Source organism: Anticarsia gemmatalis, chromosome Z (assembly GCF_050436995.1).
Source record: "Anticarsia gemmatalis isolate Benzon Research Colony breed Stoneville strain chromosome Z, ilAntGemm2 primary, whole genome shotgun sequence".
NCBI classification, from domain to species: Eukaryota; Metazoa; Arthropoda; class Insecta; order Lepidoptera; family Erebidae; genus Anticarsia; species Anticarsia gemmatalis.
Window position 1 is genome coordinate 11,469,381 of NC_134776.1, and position 20,047 is coordinate 11,489,427.

General features: G+C 34.6%; 1 protein-coding gene across 4 annotated transcripts in view; it reads right to left on the minus strand.

Moving 5' to 3' along the window:
* Nucleotides 1-20,047, minus strand: part of LOC142986396 (uncharacterized) — a 122,282-nt gene that overhangs the window by 51,083 nt on the left and 51,152 nt on the right. For all 4 annotated transcript variants that reach the window (XM_076134882.1, XM_076134883.1, XM_076134880.1 and 1 more), the window contains exons 5-6: nt 16,694-16,789; nt 2,578-2,640 (exon numbers count right to left, since the gene is read on the minus strand). In XM_076134882.1, coding sequence (XP_075990997.1) covers nt 2,578-2,640; nt 16,694-16,789 — 159 coding nt within the window. The remainder of the gene's footprint in view (nt 1-2,577; nt 2,641-16,693; nt 16,790-20,047) is intronic.

The following is a 20,047-nucleotide window of genomic DNA, read 5'->3' on the forward strand; positions in this document are numbered from 1 at the left end:
AAAATAACAAGGTTTGCTTTTCTAAGCGAATACTTCATAATAATCGCTTTTCGTGTCAGAGTCAATTGTTTGCACTAATCTATGGACACCACGAAACTTCAACTGTTTTTAACTATAACAATTAATCACTGAAAGCCTGTTTACGTAACTTTCGAGCCCCGATTATTAGTTTAAATTGGATTGATTTCAAAATTAGATCCTTTGAAACCCTTTAATGGAATTGATTACGAGTTGTCGTAGATACGGGTAATTAGAATAGTCTTTATATGTTTGTTAACAATGTGTTTATTAATGTAAACAAGACATCGATTGTTTACACGCTTAACAGTGTATGAATTAGGAACCCAACAATCTTGGTTTATGTAACGCGACGCTAATAGCTAAAATGTAAGGTGAACGTCTAAACATACAATTTGTACTTGTATTTTAATTCTCTCTTTATTTATTTAATTTAAGTTCTCATGTTCTGTCAGGCAGTCATTTAATTTGGAAAGCCTTTTCTAATGAGGTTTTTGTTCTATAGCCATGTGTATAACTAATAGTGAGCAAGGGTAGGTGTAAAAATAGACTGAGGTCAATCAACGCCTTTATCATTGTACCTGCCGATAGCAACGGATTTTCACAAATATCAAACTAATTTAAGATATATGTAGTGTAACTGTCACAAAGATAATTGAAATACGAGTTTAGAAAAATAAATAATACCTTCAGGTGGCAATGTCATCGGTGACCGCGTCAAGAGAAACTAATACGTGGGGACAGAAGCCGTGTTAACTTGTAAACAGTTGAAAACTTGACGACAGAAAGTTCAGCCAGACCAAGCGAACACATACTTACACGTTCAAAGAGAAAGTTTAAACGAAACCTAAGGTTTTTCTAATTTATCCCAGGCCATAGAATGTGCAGCAATAAAACCGCGTTATACATGTATACAGGCAGAGATGAAAATATTCATTTATAATTTATTTGTGCTTATTTTATATTCAGTCTGTGTATACCCTTTAGGACTCGTGTGGAAGGTCGAGAGGTTATGCAGTCTAAATTTAGCGGCCGCGCCCCATGTTTATTTTTAATTTATTACTATAAGGTCAGGGTATATTTCATTAGAAGGGATGAGATAATGACTGCGGTGTTACTACGTTTCTGTATTGTGTAAACTTGTTTGAATGATATTAAATTTTCTCTTTGTTTATGTAAAGTTGGTGTGAGTCACGTCTCGTCTCTTCGGAAGTGACGTAACACGTTCAGGCACGTGAATCTTAATAATTAACTGCATGTCTTGTTGTCTGCCGGGTGTTATGGAAATTAGCTTCTTAATTTACAGTTTTCTCACCTTCAGAATTCTAGAACGCAGACTTATTCAATTTGAGCATTGCCAACGCTAGCTATTTTGCATAGAATATGTTAGCGCAAACATATAAAATATCAATCTATAGAAATGGGTACGTAACTCATCTGTCGATCACTTCAAAGGGATATTTTTACGGAACATGTCAGCGTTTGTTTGTAGTTTCATTCATATCTTTCAAGTACCTATTCACGTTTTAAACTTTGAAAACGGGACTGTAGACTCTGTCGTACTGAACTTAAGATACATTTTACTGAAACTTCGATATTCTCGCTGTTTACTGCAAGGGTAGTAAAACTATACATAAATCGATGGAGTTTATAGCCAGTGATCTGCTTTTGGCACACGGTAACTTGTCAGTTTCGAACTGTCCCAACTACAATTACTTACGTCCATTGGGCCCTTATAGCCAATTTAATTTGGTTGATTATTCAATTCCGACACTTGATTTCGAGCACATTGTTTCAATAAATGCCCAATGAGACAGTGAACACTCAGGTTTTAGTTTACCTACACAGAGCCATAGATGTTGGTTTTACCTCCCACACATGCATTGCTGAACAGACTTTAGAGCAAATTAACATGCTGTCTATAATTATAAATCATATATTTCTTTAGACCTCAAAAAAGTTAGCACGACAATATTAGTATTAGTAGCCATAGAAAGGCCAGAATGGAGAAGATTGGAGGACGACTTTGCCACCTGGCAATAGGACACGCAGAAGTGGGACAAAGAAACATTATACGAAAATTAAGAAAATACTGTCATGTCCGAAAAGAGGCTATAAATCAATAAATAGAAAAATGTCTTTTAGGGAAGGTAAGCATAGGCGTCGAAAAATGTGTGCATAAGTACTTAGAAATACTGTATCTACTAGCCCAGGTGATGGCATGACGTATATTTTGCAGTTTTACTTCCAATACCGCAAACCGACACGCACCAAAAATTTGCCTTAGGCTTAGAGTTTTAAAAAAATATTCAAATTCCAGCCCTAGTTTTTGAGGGCCTCCTTTTTCGCAGATTATTATTCAAGATGATAACTATGTTTCTGATAAAATTTTTAAGGAAGCAAAAATGATGTCAAAATATTCCCGATAAAGTAAATAATTAGAGCAAAAGTTTACTTTTTCATATTAATATTATACGTACGACATCTTTTATGATTTCAAATTTAGTCAAATCGATCCTTAAATAAGTCTTTAATGTGATTAAAATAAAAGGTACTTACGTTCAGCACGATGATGAAGAAATCCAAGGTGAAGAGGAACGAGGTGATCGGATTGAAGTTCAACTGCAACAAATAATATATTTTAAAGTCGAGAAATATTAAATCAATGATAAATAGTCAGAAGTATTCTTACGCTTCTATTCATAAACACACTATAAACTTATTTTAGTTAAAGACTACTAAAATATGTTTTCTTTTTTTCATTTCGCTAAGGAGTGAAAGAAACAAAAATCTTTATAAGCGTTTCATAACTTCATATACTTTTATGAATAAGAGGGTTAGTATTTATTAAATCAGGGTTAGGAAACTATTAATTGTAACAGACTTAGATATTTCACATCAACATTAAATTTTTGATTTAAAGTTGTCTCTGCTACAAGAATAAGTATTTAAACGCGAACACTTTTATTAAAAGTACAAAATTATAACATTGGTGAAGAAAATATCGCAGAATGGTCCTTCTACATAGGCTAATAAAGTATTATGGACTTACAACAACAATTATTAGTTGTTCTGTTATACAGAGAAGTACCTAATAATCAAAGTCGATCGAGTCGTTGTCGCTCGTGTTCAAAACAATAAACAAAATCAACAACTTACAGGTTATGAGCAAAAGCACTTTTTTCAAATATATCTTAATGTCAAGGTTTCGAACCGAAAGCTACGGGATAGTAGATGTCTCAAAATATAATCGTGCAGGTATAATAAAAGACTAATCCGCCTTACACTCCACTATGTCTCCGGTAAGCCAGACTCAGTCGGCTAGTTGTACAGGAAAACGAAAGTGTCTAGTCTTTATTACTTTTTCTTGGGTTAGTGGTTTAGCTGGTAGCTAAGTTGTTCATTTCAAGGCTAACGAATTCCATAACTTGAACTTTCACGTTTTAATTCCCGTATACTTCCATATATTTAACGAATGCTCAATCATAAATTCTAAAAGTAGAAGTTATAACTATTTTATAAACCTAAATGTTCGATAAAAGTAGTTTTAATAGTGAGCGATTAGTAAAGTTCCAAATAATTGAGTAAAACGACGTAATTGGTCAATCAAACAACAATTTATGCATTGAATTTGAGAATACAATAAAAAAATGTTTGACATTCAACACGATTATTGAAGAACGAAATCCAATAATACTGCATCGAGTTACGTTTGTGTATATTTAATCTGGAATATAAAACAAAAGTTTTGCAAAAAGGGAATTTTATCTTCAATTCTTTGTTTGTACGATAACTTCTTATATTTCAGCTAAAAGTTCAAAGATCGATAATCTAATTTTATTCTTAGACAGTATTGTTCCATTTTTAGATGCAGTAATGCAATAAATTTCTGTGAAAAGAGCCAGGAATAAAGATGGATTAAAATGAGTAGTGCTAAGAATATAAGCTTATTTCATCTAAAAGCGATTTCATTCTGATTTCTTAATTAAACTTCAGAAAAAAACTAGAGTTAAAAGAACTTTTTAAGACAGGCTTTGGTTTATTCTTTACTCTGGGAACCAGTCTCGACTATCTGTTATTGAAATCATGTGGTCATGACATGAATACATTTTTGACAGTAAGGTAGTGCTTTTAAGAGCGCTGTACTGTAGCGCGATTCTGTACAGTCGATACTGCCGAGTATCAAAACTGATATTTCGATTTTTTTATGAAAATCTGATCAGCGCCTCTGACGGGCGTCGTAGAAACTGTTTTGGCAGTACATTCTAAATGTCAAAATGTCGATAGCCAGCCGGTTGTCGGTAGTCGATAATGGTAGAGAATCGAGGTACTGTACTTATGGTCTTTATGACAGTTTCATTGTAACAAAATAATCGCATTAATCTGGCATAAACTTAATAACGAACTCCTAATATACTTTCAAATATACATAGAACAGCAATACTTATGTTAATGTGTTATGTATGAGATGAATACCTTCACAGCTCTCTTAAAATATTGCTAAATTAAAATGACTGCTTATACACTTAAATAAAGTAAGAGTACGTGCCTTAAAATCTGCCAGGGTTTAATTAAAGTCGTTTGTTTATCTGAGCTTTACTCATAAACGGTGGAATTTACTTAGAAATACAAGACACGAGAATGACGGTAGGACATCGGGATCATTGCCGAGTGGAGAAAATACTGGACGGTCCAACTCAAATATTTTATAAGAATTTTTTTAAAAATATTTGAATTTGTTCTATTTCGTAGAGCGCGCCGCACCACAATCTCTATTGCTCTCTACAAGAGGACCAGTCGGGCGAATGTCACTTTTAGTAAATGGTAAAGATCTTTTTACAAGTTCCTAGAGAGCACAAAAATTACAGACAACTTAATTGACATCTTTTAAATAATGACTGATAACACCAACTTCTTTAATTCGAATAACTAAAGTTCATCTAAGTAAAATCTATAAGGATTATTTTTGATGAAATGTATTTCAATTATGGTAGAAACAAAGAGTTGGACGTGTTGTAAACAAAACATCAAATGAAGTGACAACAAACAGCCCTTGGCCGGGATGTCCGGCTTTGTGCCTATATTAGAAGTAATTTAGTGGTTATTGCCTCCAAAAATAGTGTAATGAAATCTACAATTACCTTATTAATCAAACATAAAGAAATTAATTAATTTGCCGCCTAATTCAACAACGATCTTCTTTGTGCTCTAATTTACTTAACGATATTAACGAGAAATTAAAAATAGGTTGGCGGTAATTTGATACTATCTTTACAGAAAAGCCGTGTAAATGTAAAAAAAGCTATAAAACACTGTCGATAATTTATTGCGTATAAAAGCTGCGAATATTTGTTGGGGTCGTATCTTATCTTACATCGTGGCCATTCGAAGCCCGGTGCTAGCTCGGTGCTACCGGGCGTGGTACACCCATGGAACCCTTCAGCCCGCAAATTTTAACTGTTAGAATATGAATATTATGATCATAATATTGTGATTTTATTGGTCTCCTGTCACAGAAGGGAAACACATTTACGTTGCACGTGACTTCACTTAATCTGTTGCAGTGTTTACCTTTTCGCCGTATGAATAGGAAAAATACATCGATTTTTTATTTAATTTGATGTTTTAAAATCGTTTGTTTTAATCAAAAGTCTCCCTACAGTCCTGTTCCGGCTGATTAAAACCAAGATGTTTAAGCTAAGTTATATTAAATTTGATGCTTTGTATGATAAAATAAAAGTTATTTTTGATACGACCTTGCACTGCAATTTTCAGTGACCCTAGTATTCCCTAGAGAGAGCGAAGTTTTTTAAATTCAAAACAGCCAGCAACGACGCTAGTCTGCCACACTGATGTTGAATTAAAACTGCAGTTTAATGACCCACAACAAAATAAAGAGTTCCTATTTTAATTACCTAAAAGTTCCACGAAAAAGCAATCATATTATTTCCAATATGGTATTTTTTCCGTGAAACCGCAATCATGGTGGTGAAAAAAAGCGGTTATAAACAAAAATAAGTATTACGCTTATTTAGGGGAGAAAAACAAATCACTGCGCTATTTTTTCCGCATAATTATTATGAAATGTAAAAGTCAATTGCAAAAATTAGGTCGCCGTGGTTCACGGGGGTTTGACACGAGTCATTGTTACCGTGTTTGTTAGAATATTGTGTTGTGTTGATAAATTGTTCATGTTATTACTTTATGGTTCAATTTTGTCTCCTTATTCTGCTTGGCGGACTTTCTACGTTTTTTATATCTCTACTAAGGTTGAGAAAGGGGTTCGTGGGTCTCATGGCCGCACGCACCCTCTTTCATTATATTAAGATGTGTGATGTAGGTCGACATCTCATACTTTATATTCGGCTCATTAAACTTAACTTTTTAAAGGTGGACAATAATTGCAGAAGGTGACTAATTTAACTGTACTGAGTTAGTCCACATTTTATGTTTCTTCTTGAAATATTATTTAAGAATACCGTAGGATTGAATCGAAGGTTTGGTATTAAAAAGTAAAAAACATCATGTCATGGATTTGGACATTGACATCACGGACATCTTGAGGTATTTTTAGCAAAAATATGCGGAGTCAGAGTGACCCCATAAAAGTTCCGCTTTTTCATTTCGTGTTATGGAACTTTTAAAATGATACAAAACTTTATCATCTCAATCTAACTTAAAGAAACGTCGGGGCTTATATACTCTACGTCCAGCTTCGTCAGCGAAAGTACTTGAGAAAATAATTGGCATTACAGTTTTGCCGACTGAAATTGAACATCTGAAGTCCAATAAAATATTTCTGAATATCATTACATACTCTGCCTTTAATAATGAAGTTAGATTAACAAGATCTCAGGTTTCTAGGTCAACTGAGGGCTTGCGAGGACGGGAAAAATAAATGGCTATTGCAACGGCTGACTATTACATGGACACATTCTTTTTTCTTGGAGCACAATATTGAGATAGAACGTGTTTACGTTGTTCGTCGCTTTTAGTGCATCGGATCCCCTTACAAAAATTAATGGACCCAGATAGGGTTTATATTGGCTTATAGAACCAGTTATTTTTTCCGTCGAGTGTTTGTGACACAGTTTTTGATGATAAACAAATACCACGAATCGCTTTTAGCAACGATTTTGATTTCAATCTACATTTTTTAAAGGAATACGTAACAAAATCTACGTTAGACAATATTGTTCCGAAAATAATGTTGTATAAGGTATTCTCGTATTACGGGCGTATGTACCCGGGATCAAGACGAATCCAATGACATAATATCATTACGCTCCCCAGGCTTTCGAACAAATTAAAAATCCTACATATTATTACATTTAGAGATCAAACCTTCTGTGTAATGTATTTAACAATCCTATATACGTGGGCCACTACTTATATTTTGAGCCTAACTATGAAAAACGGTAAATATGTGAGTGAAAACTACTTTATCGTGTTCTCGTGTATTCTTATGCATGATCTAGATAGATTTTTATCCGATCGAAATATTTTTTTAATATTTTTCCCGAAGACCCCTCAAAAACAGGGTGTTTAAAAGCATAACCTGTTTCTTGTGCCGATGAAATATCAAGGTTAATGCTATTTATTCTAAACGTTTTGGAACTAAATAAATTCATTTGATGTCAAACTGTAGTGTATGGCGAGAAACTAATTTATTCGATTATTTTCGTGCACATAACAGCCGGTTGTTTAACAAGATGTGTTAGGGCATTGTCATTATGGCACTCGACCTGTAGGATTTTGTGGTTTTTCCATACTTTAAACCAGTCTTTCGGTAAACTTTTGATTGTAAATCAGTAAGAATTAACCATTCTACATTTTTCTAAAGACATTTTGGGCCGTGACAATGTTTTTATAAAAAATCAAGGGACTATTTGTTTCGAAGTGCTTCTAGCCCGAAAAACTTTTTCTGGATTTGGTTCATCTTAAAGCATCCATAAAGTCGACTGACGTTTACTTTGCGGCTCATGCGCATAGATCCTAGATCTGTGGTCTGTCACGATTTGATACATGTATTTTGAAGCAAAACGATAGAGTTTTCAAGCATTTGTTCGCACTAATCGGCGCGAGTACCATTGCGAATTTTTGTAGAAAAAAAATTGGCTCATTTAGAAAAAAACTTCTAAACGGAAATGTTCTCTCCAAATATTTTATATCTGAGAGTGGAAATAATGTATAGGATTGTATCGATCTATTGATGTGTCAGGAAACGAAAATGCATAATTAATTTTCGCACAGCATCGATTTTTCCGGACACAACTGGTGACCTAGGACGACCTTCAGGAATTTCATTGGTGAGGGAAAAATAATCATGATAGAACTCTACATATTAGCGTTTTAAATTTTCAAAAGATCGGACTTCATCACCAAAATAATAAATAAGTCGATATAGACACGACTGTTTCTATAAGTCACGTCGAAAGTCGTAAAAAATATTTGCACGAAAATGTTAACATCCTAATACCATTTTCCCGCACACTTACAATTTTCGATCGACGACATTGAAAATATTTTCAGCGCAGATTTCAAAAATTTCTTAGGAATGTAGTAGTCAAAAAGGTCAAACTTTACGAAGAAAACACCAAATCAAATTCGTCAAGGCTCAAAATATAAGTAGTGACCTAAGTATTACAAAGGATAACTTAGATACGTGGTTTCAAATATGAGCAATGTTTAATCTAAATTAATAAACTGACGTGACCGAGAATTTACCATTTAGCATCTTAATTTATTGGCAAGCCACTAACTTGTCCATAATCCAGTTAGCTTTATTATCCCCGCACAGAGATCATCTGAGAATCTGGCATGTTACACTGGATAAACGTATTTATCACCGTTCGGTTCCCATAAACCTAATTCTCCCGTGGGCGTATACGACGTCTTCTTACTCCCTTTGAGGTCAAAGGAATGTATATATTATTCACCTATCCTCATAGGTAGATATCTGTCTATACCCCGTAAATAATTTATTTAACTCCAGTTGTCATTGAATACGTTCATTTATCATGGGCCCAGTGATTCGGTTGGAATTATTTCGATGTAAAGAATATAAATTAGTAGGTACATTTATTTTGTAGGGGCCTCAATTATTCGTGGTACATTGACTTTCATCGTCTTGCGGTCGAATTGTCTATATAGGTCACGATTATTACTCCTTTTGTGTTTTGGACATCGCGCAGGCTTCTATTAGGCTGACCGTGAAACTTTTAAGATAGAACAGACATCGAACACTTACGAGAGAATAGATATAAGTAGTAGCGTAACAGCCGCCTTAGCTTCCCTTATACCTGATATTGAAAATCCAAATCTCTGTGCTAACAGAATCTTAGCAACCATGCTGACGAATAATTATATGATATTACTCATACTATATCTACAGCTATTATAATTGAACTATCTGCTCGATCCCCATTTTATTGATAATAAAAGTAATCTTCCAATGTCTATTAACATAAGGTGTAATAAAATCGTTGAGTTCGTCGTCTCTTTGATTTGGTTCTGTCGTAACCGACGCACGATGAGATAAACGTTTATATACCAATGCTCGGATAGATTCGATAAGGTATCGTTATATTTCCTTTTATTTACATTATGGTAAAATCTAAGAAATGGTTTTATGAATATCAACTAGGTTATTTTAAAGAGTTATGTCGTAAAATCGGGTTATTGTGATAACTTTTGCCAAACTATTACTAAGATAGGCAGAGGTTTTAGAACGCCATTTTATCTCCCTGCATCAGAATCTGATCTACGTCTTTTGTTTCATCCACATTTTTGTTTCTAAACAGTATTATAAAATTTGGTTGAACGGATTTGGAATTCAAATCGAATGAACCTTGCAATATAATGCTCGAATAAGCCCAAGTTTCCTTCAAAGTGTCCTTATTCATGCGAATACTGTTTCCTATCAGTCGTTGCACGTAACAGTGATAATCAAACGTATAATGGCCAAAGATCAAGATAGGAGATATCAGAGTACGTGTAACCAACTCAAATGGCTATTGTAGAGCACTTGCCTTAATGAAGTGATGGCAATATTAGCAGATGGTATAGACCCGAAACAGATTAGTGGCCTGAGTACCTTATTACAGAATACATTGTAGGAAGACTAAAGACATAGATTCATTATTATTTATAGATTTATACGGCGGTATCAATGACGCATTGGTTAAGATAGTTATTCTTCCACGCACTCTTACTGCGTTTGGAGGTCGTGGACTCGGTTCTCTCAGGGAAGAAGATTTGTGCCATCAAAAAACAGTGGTTTTGCTTCTGCTTGTACTTTGTATCCGCTGCTTGTATCTTTGTAAAAGTCCAATAAATTGATTCGAAGCTGATTGGTGTATTAGTTATTGATACAGAAATACCAACATACGTAAAGTACATTAGATATTAATAGATATTGCAAAGTAATTGTTCAGTACCTAAGATACAATCTGTAGCAAAACTACACCACGGATGTCGTCAGCGACATCTTATATCACATCAAATTGTCAGTTCTCTTGTCAAATCGTTAGTAAAACATTGTACCAATGGATTATATCTATGTGCCCGAGATGCCCGAGACTCGACATTACTCGAAATGATTGTTGAAGGACTCTCCAACTTCGTGGGTGTCTGATTACTGGCAAATTGATGTTAGCAAACTGTTCAACCTTAGAAATATAAATGGGTAGGTTTTAAGACTCGTGTCAGGTGAGATTCGCTGTGTGATGGCGAACTGAAAGATTAAAATTACTTTAAAATCTAATATCATATATTTTAGGTAATACTAGTAATGAAATAAGTGTAAGACAATTTTACTTTGAACTTATAGTCTTAGTTTTAGCCAGACGAAAGTCTTTGCCTCTTTACACTTTACTCTCTCGAATAGCATTTTCAAGAGAGTAAATAAGACTATCTCGCGGTGACACTGAGTCTTTCATGATATATAAAACCACTATCTTACTCATTCATATAGTACTTACGAATATTATTCATATCAAAGTACGACTTCACCAAGAAACAACAAGGACGAAGTTATAACGCCACCGTGACAGATAAAAAAGTTATTACCAAATGCTTATGTACGTACAACTGTTTTTGTTATATTTAGTTTCGCTCGTGTTAACGACTGTTCTCTACGAGTACTTGGCGGTGAAGTTTATATCCCCAGATCTCGGTTAAAATCGATAGCCGAATTCCAAGGGTAGGAATCATTTGAGACCTCAACCTTTAAGAAACAATGCGTGCGTTATCTTTGGAGCTTAATTGTGTAATTTAAACTAGATACTGTTTAATAAATGACTTGTCTTTCCCCTGTTTAGGTCACAATGAAGTCACCTTGGATAGATGTTTGCTCTGCTAACAAAACCAATTTAAAGCAAAGAAATTCTAAATCTTAATTTCATCACGAAAAAAGAAATCAGGTAAAACTATTCTCACTATTTCATTTCGTAAGAAACCTTACACTACGTTTAAAAAATGTACACTTCGTAATACCCCAAGTTGAACGGCTCAGCGTACGCTCAGAGTAACAAGATAAAATTTTATAAAGATAATGAACTCCGGTGCTCCTCACTGAAATTGAAAGTGAAAATTTACTATAGAGAGTCTGCCAAGTCGGCTGTAGCAGGGAGTATAATAGAATAAGAAAGAACATCTTTAGAGAACATTCGTCCGTGCAATTCTTAAGGTGTTAATTATTCAGAACATGACAATGTGATAATTTTCAACCGCTGTAAACCGACGTCATGTTAATCAAGGATTTGCACGTGAAAGGGCGAGTATTCATCAAGTCTTTGATCACTACAAATCGCTGACTCCTCTCGCGGCTTTGTCGGTGCATAATCAGACAGGGCAACAAAGAACTGCAAAGAAACATCTTCGGCAAAAATTGCAAGCGAAAACTAGTAGATTTTGCTTCATCGAACGCTGAGCTTTTCTTTGTGTGAATACAAACGTGAACGTCTTAGCCTTTGAGCTTTACCAGATTAGATACCTTATAATAAATTCTGTTATTTTTACCACGTAGTTCTTGTGAATTTCATATTTTATTGAATTCCAAAGGTAAATTTACGTTAACATTTCCAATAAAAATGATTCTAATTCAGAATTGAGACTTGAAACAAAAAAGGCAGACATCGTTCGTTCGTGTCTGTGTTTGGTAAACAGTTGGGCAGTTAACAAACCCGCACCATCACATGGTTTGATGAAAATATTTCAATGGTTTTACAGTTCCACAACAGTTTAGAAATATATGACAGGCCAATTATTTTAAATATATTAGTTAGTCGTCGTATCGGTTAAATGCAAAAAGATTTACATAATCAATCCATACTCAATTAAGGTTTCTATTCCTATAATTATACAATTTTAAATGAGTCCAACACCTCCATAGTCCGATATAGCTTTAATGCCAAGTAAAGTGCTTAAATCTTAGCATAAAGAAGCAATGTATTATATTTGCTGGACAGATTTTTTAACAAAGAGACAATCCCAATTCCCAGGTTAACGTAGCAGCACATTAGAGTAAAATGGGCGCGTTTTGCACGTAATGTTTTTGAAAATTATTCTAATGCCGTTAACAACGAGTTTGTAATGTCTGAAAATTTACATTTAATACAAAACGGTTGTGTTGCTTTTGTATTTAAATGAATTATAATTATGACGGTAGCCTATGTCGTTGTATTCAAACAGGAGTATTGCGGCAGCTGTGGCTATTTGTTTGTTATTTATCGGTAAAGAACGTTGAACTCCTCTTAATCTCAAATCTATTAGTTACTATTATTCGACATTGTTTGGTAAACACCTAAAGCTTTGGATTTACGTGAATCACAAGGGCCTAACTATCTTTAAGTTATTGTAAGCCTGGCTTGTTTCGCCCTAGTTTATATTTAGTCTTTACATATAACAAAGGGATCGTGCCATCGTAGTACTTTTGATGAAAATAATAGGAGAATTTCGTTTCTCTGAAAGGCAGGCAAATTTTTAAGTGTACTCAAACATTTGTATTGAGAGGTGTGTAGGATGTAGACGAAAAAAAAACGCGTAACGTACTTGTCCTAGGTATGGCTGAAGGAACTTCTAGTAATTTCACATTTTTCTATGAGGTTTTCTTTGGTATTCCATCAGTGAATGACGTAACGTGAAGCTAAGTGAACGTTGCGTCCAACTTTTTCTAGAGACAGTAAAGTTTAAGTGCTTTGCAAATGTGATACCAATTTAAAGTTAAAGACGGTGTTTTAGTGGCTATACTGAATGCAAATGAAGACTTTATTTTTAAAAAGACTTTTGATTTAAAAATGGACTCGAAGTTTTTAGACGAGTTATTTGGCGCATCAGAAGGTATGAATTAGTTTTAATGTCAAAGTGTATCGTGCTTTTAAGACTTCAAAGAGTGGAGTCTAAACAAAAGAAACATTTTTAGCTCTAACGTAGCGCAACATTTTTGTATTTCAGGGGGTTCGTTTCTTTCGAATAGTGTTTTTATATTTTTTATTCAATACTTTGTCCGGGTACATAATTATAGTAGTATTTTATGTCATTGATACAATTTCCGTCAATTCCGGTGAAACCTTGTCCTGACAAATAGGTACAAACATATCATAAAAATAATAACTTAATTTGGTCTGGTTGTTTGAAAGTTATGCACGTACATACATTTCGATAATTGAAGGTGTTTTTAATTATTATGATTATATCATTAAACTCGTGGCGTGTATTTACAAATCAGGATTTTAACCAACTAACGTGTACCGTTAAATTAGGCAGTAAAGGAAGCCCGTAATGAGGCTTGAATATTTAAGCAGTACTACAAAGTTGTAATAAATGTGTTATGTGTAATCTACCTTAATCGCAGCCGGTCAGCCAAGTAGACTCGTAATGAAAGAACATTCATTCTCAAAACGGACAGTAAAAATATCGTTACCCCGACTTCTGATTGTAAGGTCTAAGGTCCAATTTCCCGATGAGTTGAATTTATGATCTTATCTTGGAGCGCACTACTATCGATGTAGTAGAAACGTAACTTATAGAAATATAGTAATTTATTAAAACACTCACATTGATTTTTTAACCCTTAGTTGTACCTGCTGGGCAGGGGCTCCTCCAAAACAAGGGAGGGGATAGGCTTGAGTCCGCCACGCTGGTCTATTTTCTATAGTAAGGGTACTATGAGTAACGTGAGATCGAACTTAAAAAGTAGTTCCTACGGCACCCGAAAGGAGCGCTAATAAAGTTTTTACACGAAATTTGTTGATAGCTAGCTGGTTGTCGATAGTCAATGGTGGTAGAAAATCGCGGTTAAGGCGGGGGTGTAGAGTCTTATAAGCTAATGTTTATTGTTGTTTTATAAACAAAAAGCAAAATCTTACCGTAAATAAAAGTCATTATGCTCATGAAAACAAGCTCATTGTAACGAGATAAAGAGTAAACCTAATCATTTGTAGCTATACGACGTCGCCGGAAGGTATAAATATAAGTAAGAATAAGGCCGCATTATAGTGGAGGGGAGAACCTCTGAGGAAGCAAAAAATTGCCCGTTTAATTTATTTGATTTCAGTTTCGTTGGGGATGTAAAACTTTTAGTATAGTGCTGCTAAAATTGAAATATAAATGGAGAGAACAATGATTCTTTACTATGTTTAAGCCGTTTGATAAGGGCAATAAGGTTATCAATTGAAAATGTTCTAAGCTATCATAAAAAACATTACTCAGATGTGAATGAATCGTAATTCAATGTGTTATTGAAAACCTTACATGACACTTAACGTGTTTTTACACGTAGAGGTTTACTTTAGTTTGTTCCGTATTTTTTAATTTAGGAATCAGCCATTATTAGACAATGCATTTTTTTGCTGGCAGCTGAAAATTATAGCCATAGCTTTTGCATTTAACTTTCTTAACCATTTTAAAACGGAACACATTCATTCTATTCACGGAAAAAGCAATAAAATAAAGACAGATTCCCCCATTTCACGATTCATCGCATCGAGCTCAGCAAACATACGGATCAATGTATCAGAAAGTGGAAACTCGTTCCTCCCCGAACAAAGCGTTAATCAACAACTGGAGGGCAGTTGCACCCTTTGCTCGATACGCCTTTTTAAGCGTGAGGGGCCCTCGACGGCGGTCAGCACAAAAGCTCCTCTTTTAGCCTTGTATTTGGTCAAGAAAAAGTACCTTTCTCAACCAACGCCGAAGTTTTACGTGTTTTATTTCGAAACTGACTGGAGTATTCGGGTTTTTAGCGTCGAATTAGGTTTTTTACGAGTATTTACTATATCTTTGTATAAGATTGTGGCGTGCTGTAGCAGGTATTTACTTTAATCCATATGTATGACTGCCAAATTATGAAGAAAAGCGTAAAAAAATCATGAAACCTTTAGAGTATGAGTATTTGTTCCAAACAAACAATCGTTTTGCGCTGAACGAAATAGCAGAACGCCAAAGTCATAATAGCAATTGAATAGAAAAGCCACAACTGCCTCTATTTCCTCTAAAACACAACGAAATGGTTTTTCAATTGAATTACTGTATCAATGAAGTTGAACCGCCAACTGTTGCGTCCAGCGGGAAAATATGGTTTTATGTGTGTCCTCATAAATGTGAATGAGTAACATAAAGTATTTGTTCTAAAGTTTTAAACTAATACTTGTTGCAACTCTGTCTTCAGTCTGTTCATGTTTTAACGTGACTGGTTTAGCTGTTTGAAAGTTGATTTTCTTTTATGGGGCGTGTTTCTATTACTTTCGACTATAGACAAACGGCTAGATAAAGAGAAATTTTGTATGAAAATGGGTAAATTTTTTTAATGGGTAGAGTCGGGTAGACGATCCCTTCTACCGTTTATTATTTTAGTGATAAAACTCAGTGTTTCAGGCAATGTACGGATTTTTTTATATTCATCATTTTTATAGTCATACGATAGGTATAAACGAGTTATACGTAAGCAGTTACGAAGTTAATGAAGTATTCGAAGCTTTTTTGTTAGGTGTCAGCTCTGATAAAATCAAAGGAACTGCATATTAATGATAAATGATCTTGTAGACTTTCTTCGCAACTTCAAACTTAGTTTTTCATAAGTTTGTAAAATAAAGTAGGTACTTTAGGTTTTCTAATAAGCATAAAGTTTAATTTCAGAGTTAAACAGTCAACCTGTTTTAAAATTCATTATCTGCGTACATCTATGATTGTCGTTTTTACGGCAAAAGTTAATATTTACGCGTGATAGATAACATTTTATTGGTTTTGTTATATCACAATTCAAAGTATAATAACATGTCTGAATGTTTTGAAATCTGTCTGTTTCTTCATTATCAAAGGGTGTGTGTTTGTTGAGCTCTTTAATTACGCATTTAAGTTAGAGCGGGGATTAAGGGCCCCTTGAGGAACATAAAACCAAAAATCGTTCGAGGGGTTTCAATTCCCCTACGCAAATTAGAAATTGAGATCGACATACTTCAACATTGTATTAAATGCTACAGAGAGAATTTTGATGTAAGATAAAATTCGCGTTAGCTTAGGCCTAATGAGCATGTTGGTTTAGTATTAATAAAAACAACACGACTACTCATTATCTGGAACCAAAAGAAAAAATCTCTCATCGTAATGATAATGAAGTGTATCAAGAGACATGGCAGTATCAATAATATCATATAATATAAAATAAAGTACTTACGGTCTGCAAGTAGAACAGATAGAAGAGATTGATGATCTCCACGAGGGTCTCCAGCCCCATGGCGGCGACCCACGGCAGCAGCATCAGCTTGATATCCTGGAACAACAACCATTGTTAAAAAAAAGTATAGACAGAGCCTGCATACTAAAGAAGCTATAGCCGCGATTTATAGCTTTACAAACATGGTTTTTACTAATTATTGGATTTAGAGAAATTCTTATTCACTCAGTTTAACATAAAGTGACGTCATATGTTTAAAGTTTCATAATTTCGTTAAAAGTAAGTCGCGGCAGACATTGTAAATCTTGATGGGACAAGATTCTTGACGACTTCCAGTATAACTTTTGATGTTATTTACTGCTAAGTACCAGTTCATCCCCTTGTCTCAGTTGTTTCCCGTTGTTGCTATAGAAGCTGATTAATTAATTCAATTGAAAATAAACAGAAAATACTTCAACTAACACTTAAGACAATTGTTTGTAAAATAAAAGGCCGTTTTTGAGAAACAACAGAATATTTAAATAAAAGTAAATTGGAGCTAACAGCGCTACTCGAAATCCAATTTGCGGAGCGCTATTGTATAAATTTGTTAGCAGATTTCGTGTGAGGGAGAGCGATGTGTTTATGATATTAGCATATGTATTACTCGCTTTGTTTAAAAGGTAAGCAGCGTTTCTGCCGACGCAGTTGCGTCTACGACACGAGGGCGGTAAACATGTACTTAAACAAAACTTTACATACTTGTACAATGTACAGCACACAAGACCCTCCCGTCTGCGGTCACAAGCCCCGTCCTTCAACGGTTACAATTTCTCTATTCTGAATTCTAGATACACTGAAGGTATGCGTAATTGCTAAAATAAATCTTCATTGCATCGCACTGTGATCTAACGTACTGTTAGTTATAATATTTCACTTAGTAGTGTTGAACTTCATGATTTCATTTTATTCAGGTAAAATAATTTCTCTTGCAGAAGAATTTTATTCAAAGACGCAGAAATAAACAAAATGTTAACAAATAATAAAGTTGCCAGCATAGTTTAATTAATTAATATATTCCACCAGACTCGAACGTTCTTATTGCGAAGCAATCGAGTTCAAATCGATATCTTTTACGTATTTGTGTTATCTTTGCTTTTGACCTTTACTTTTGCTGTACGTGGGAAACACGCTGAGAAAATATTGAAGCAGTTGAAATATTTAAACAAAAATAAATCGTAGCGAAGTAGTTATACACGGTAACTTACTTTCATCAGCCTTTGCAGCAGGTACCTAACTTTAAAATGTTAATATTTTTGTTTAACAAATACAAGAGTTTATTAAACAGGTAAAAGGTATTTCGAAGTTATAATTGAAAATATTCGCCTCGGGTTCGGGTGATTTGGTTTCATCATTAACGCCTTAAAAATTGCAACTGGAGTGAAGGTCTACTACTACTCTAATCCACTGTTCTACCTACAACTCATGTTCAGTAAAAAATCAAAAAAATATTATCTAAAAATAAAGTAACTGCGCCAAAAATGGCTTAACAAGATTTGGTGTGATCGAGTTAGTTTCAGTTCTGGGTACTGTTATTGTCCAAATATTTTGGCTACATTTAGAAGCCCAATTCGACGCTGAATGAATTTACATACATCGAGACCGAAACACGTGTGACGTAAAGCGTCACAAACTTTCAAAGTCTTAAATCAAATGTAAACTTTACTGATGAACACGTCGCGACGTATTCGGGTTAGGTAATAACACAAAGTTAAACATTTCCCAGACATTACGGCGCGTATCAGGTGAAATCACATCTGGAATTTCTCCAATCAAAATATATTTTGCAAATGTTTGTAATTTTAAATGTGTATTAAATGTTACCGATTAATATTCAATGTATTGAAACAGTACGTTGCGGTGTCCTGCGGTGCCGTAAAAAATGTGCAATACGGGCCCACCTTTTAGTCGGATTCATCGTGCAAAGCAAATTACTTAGCTATAAGAATTGATGCTGCGTGCACGTACTAAGATTAAAGGTTTGTAAATCCAATACATTACGGTAGAATGTGTGAATTCTCACAAGCACCAGTATTAATCCATCGAATGTTTTAGCGCGTGAACTAGATGAGGTGCAACATTCTGCAATTATGTTAATGTAGAGGCTCTCACTGAATGTATCTGATGGAGCCTACGAAGCGAATCTTAACGTAAAAACCAAATAGTAAATATTTGCCTGGTTAGCGCGGTACCGTGCCATTGCAAACGAAAACATACTTAAAATGAAATTTGAAATCGTTGCAGAACACGCAAATCCAGGTCGCTCCCCATTCTAACAGTTTTGAAATTTGTTTCTAACAGCCTGTTAAGAGAATTTCAAGCATTCAACTGTCGTGGCAAATATGGCCATTAATTTAATAAAAGTACCCGTTAGAAAATTGGACACGGAGAACATTGTCTAATTCAATAACTCGTAGGATTCGGTCCGTAGTTTTAAGAAGCTCTTAAATTGCGAAACTCATCTTGTTTAAAGCATCTTTGTTGCCATAATGCTGAAAATGTTATCCATAACGTATTTTGTAGTATGCACACGGTTAAGTTTAAAACCGTCGCAAACTTAGCGTCGTGTTGGTACAGCACTTTGAGTGACGTTCGATTAAGTGTAACCGCGATGTGGGCGGGTGCTTCACTTACAATTTAACCAATGTAATCAGTTAAGTAACTATCTGTTCTATTATGAAATTGACTAGACTCGTATCGTTGAACGTTCCCGCTAAGTGATTAGAAGTGATCGCGGTTCGGAAATTGAAAAATCCTGTGTTTGTTTAACTGAAACTGTTAATAGGCTAGTGACTTGTTGAATGTATTAGGTAAACATTTTGACGAGTAGTCGTAAGTAATACGTGTAATTGATTGGATGCTATGGTCACTATTGAGCGGGCATGTAAAGAAGTGCACATATTTTGTGCAATCTTATGTCATTTCACATTTAAAGCTGGTGTTAATTTAATAGTTCATCAGTTCTCGTCGCGGAACCATCTGCGCTTCTCCATCATTTATACCACCAACTTTAATTTCTTAATTCACACGAACTTGCTGTACTAGTATATTCCCGTGCTATGTTACAATTGAAGCCTGGTACATAACAAACGAATAACACGACTTGCTAAATTCTGTTTAGTTTAATCAGACTTATACTGCAGTGGTCTGCGTTTTAGCGCAGAACAGTAAGTCTGCCTAAGTATAATTTAGCTCCAGGCTTGCTTAAAACACTTTCACTTCTAGATCTCAAATACTAAGTCTGAAACTCCAAAGTTAGCATTTTAGTTTCGTTTGTAGTTTATCTTTCAATAAAGTCTTCGTACAAAGTACTTG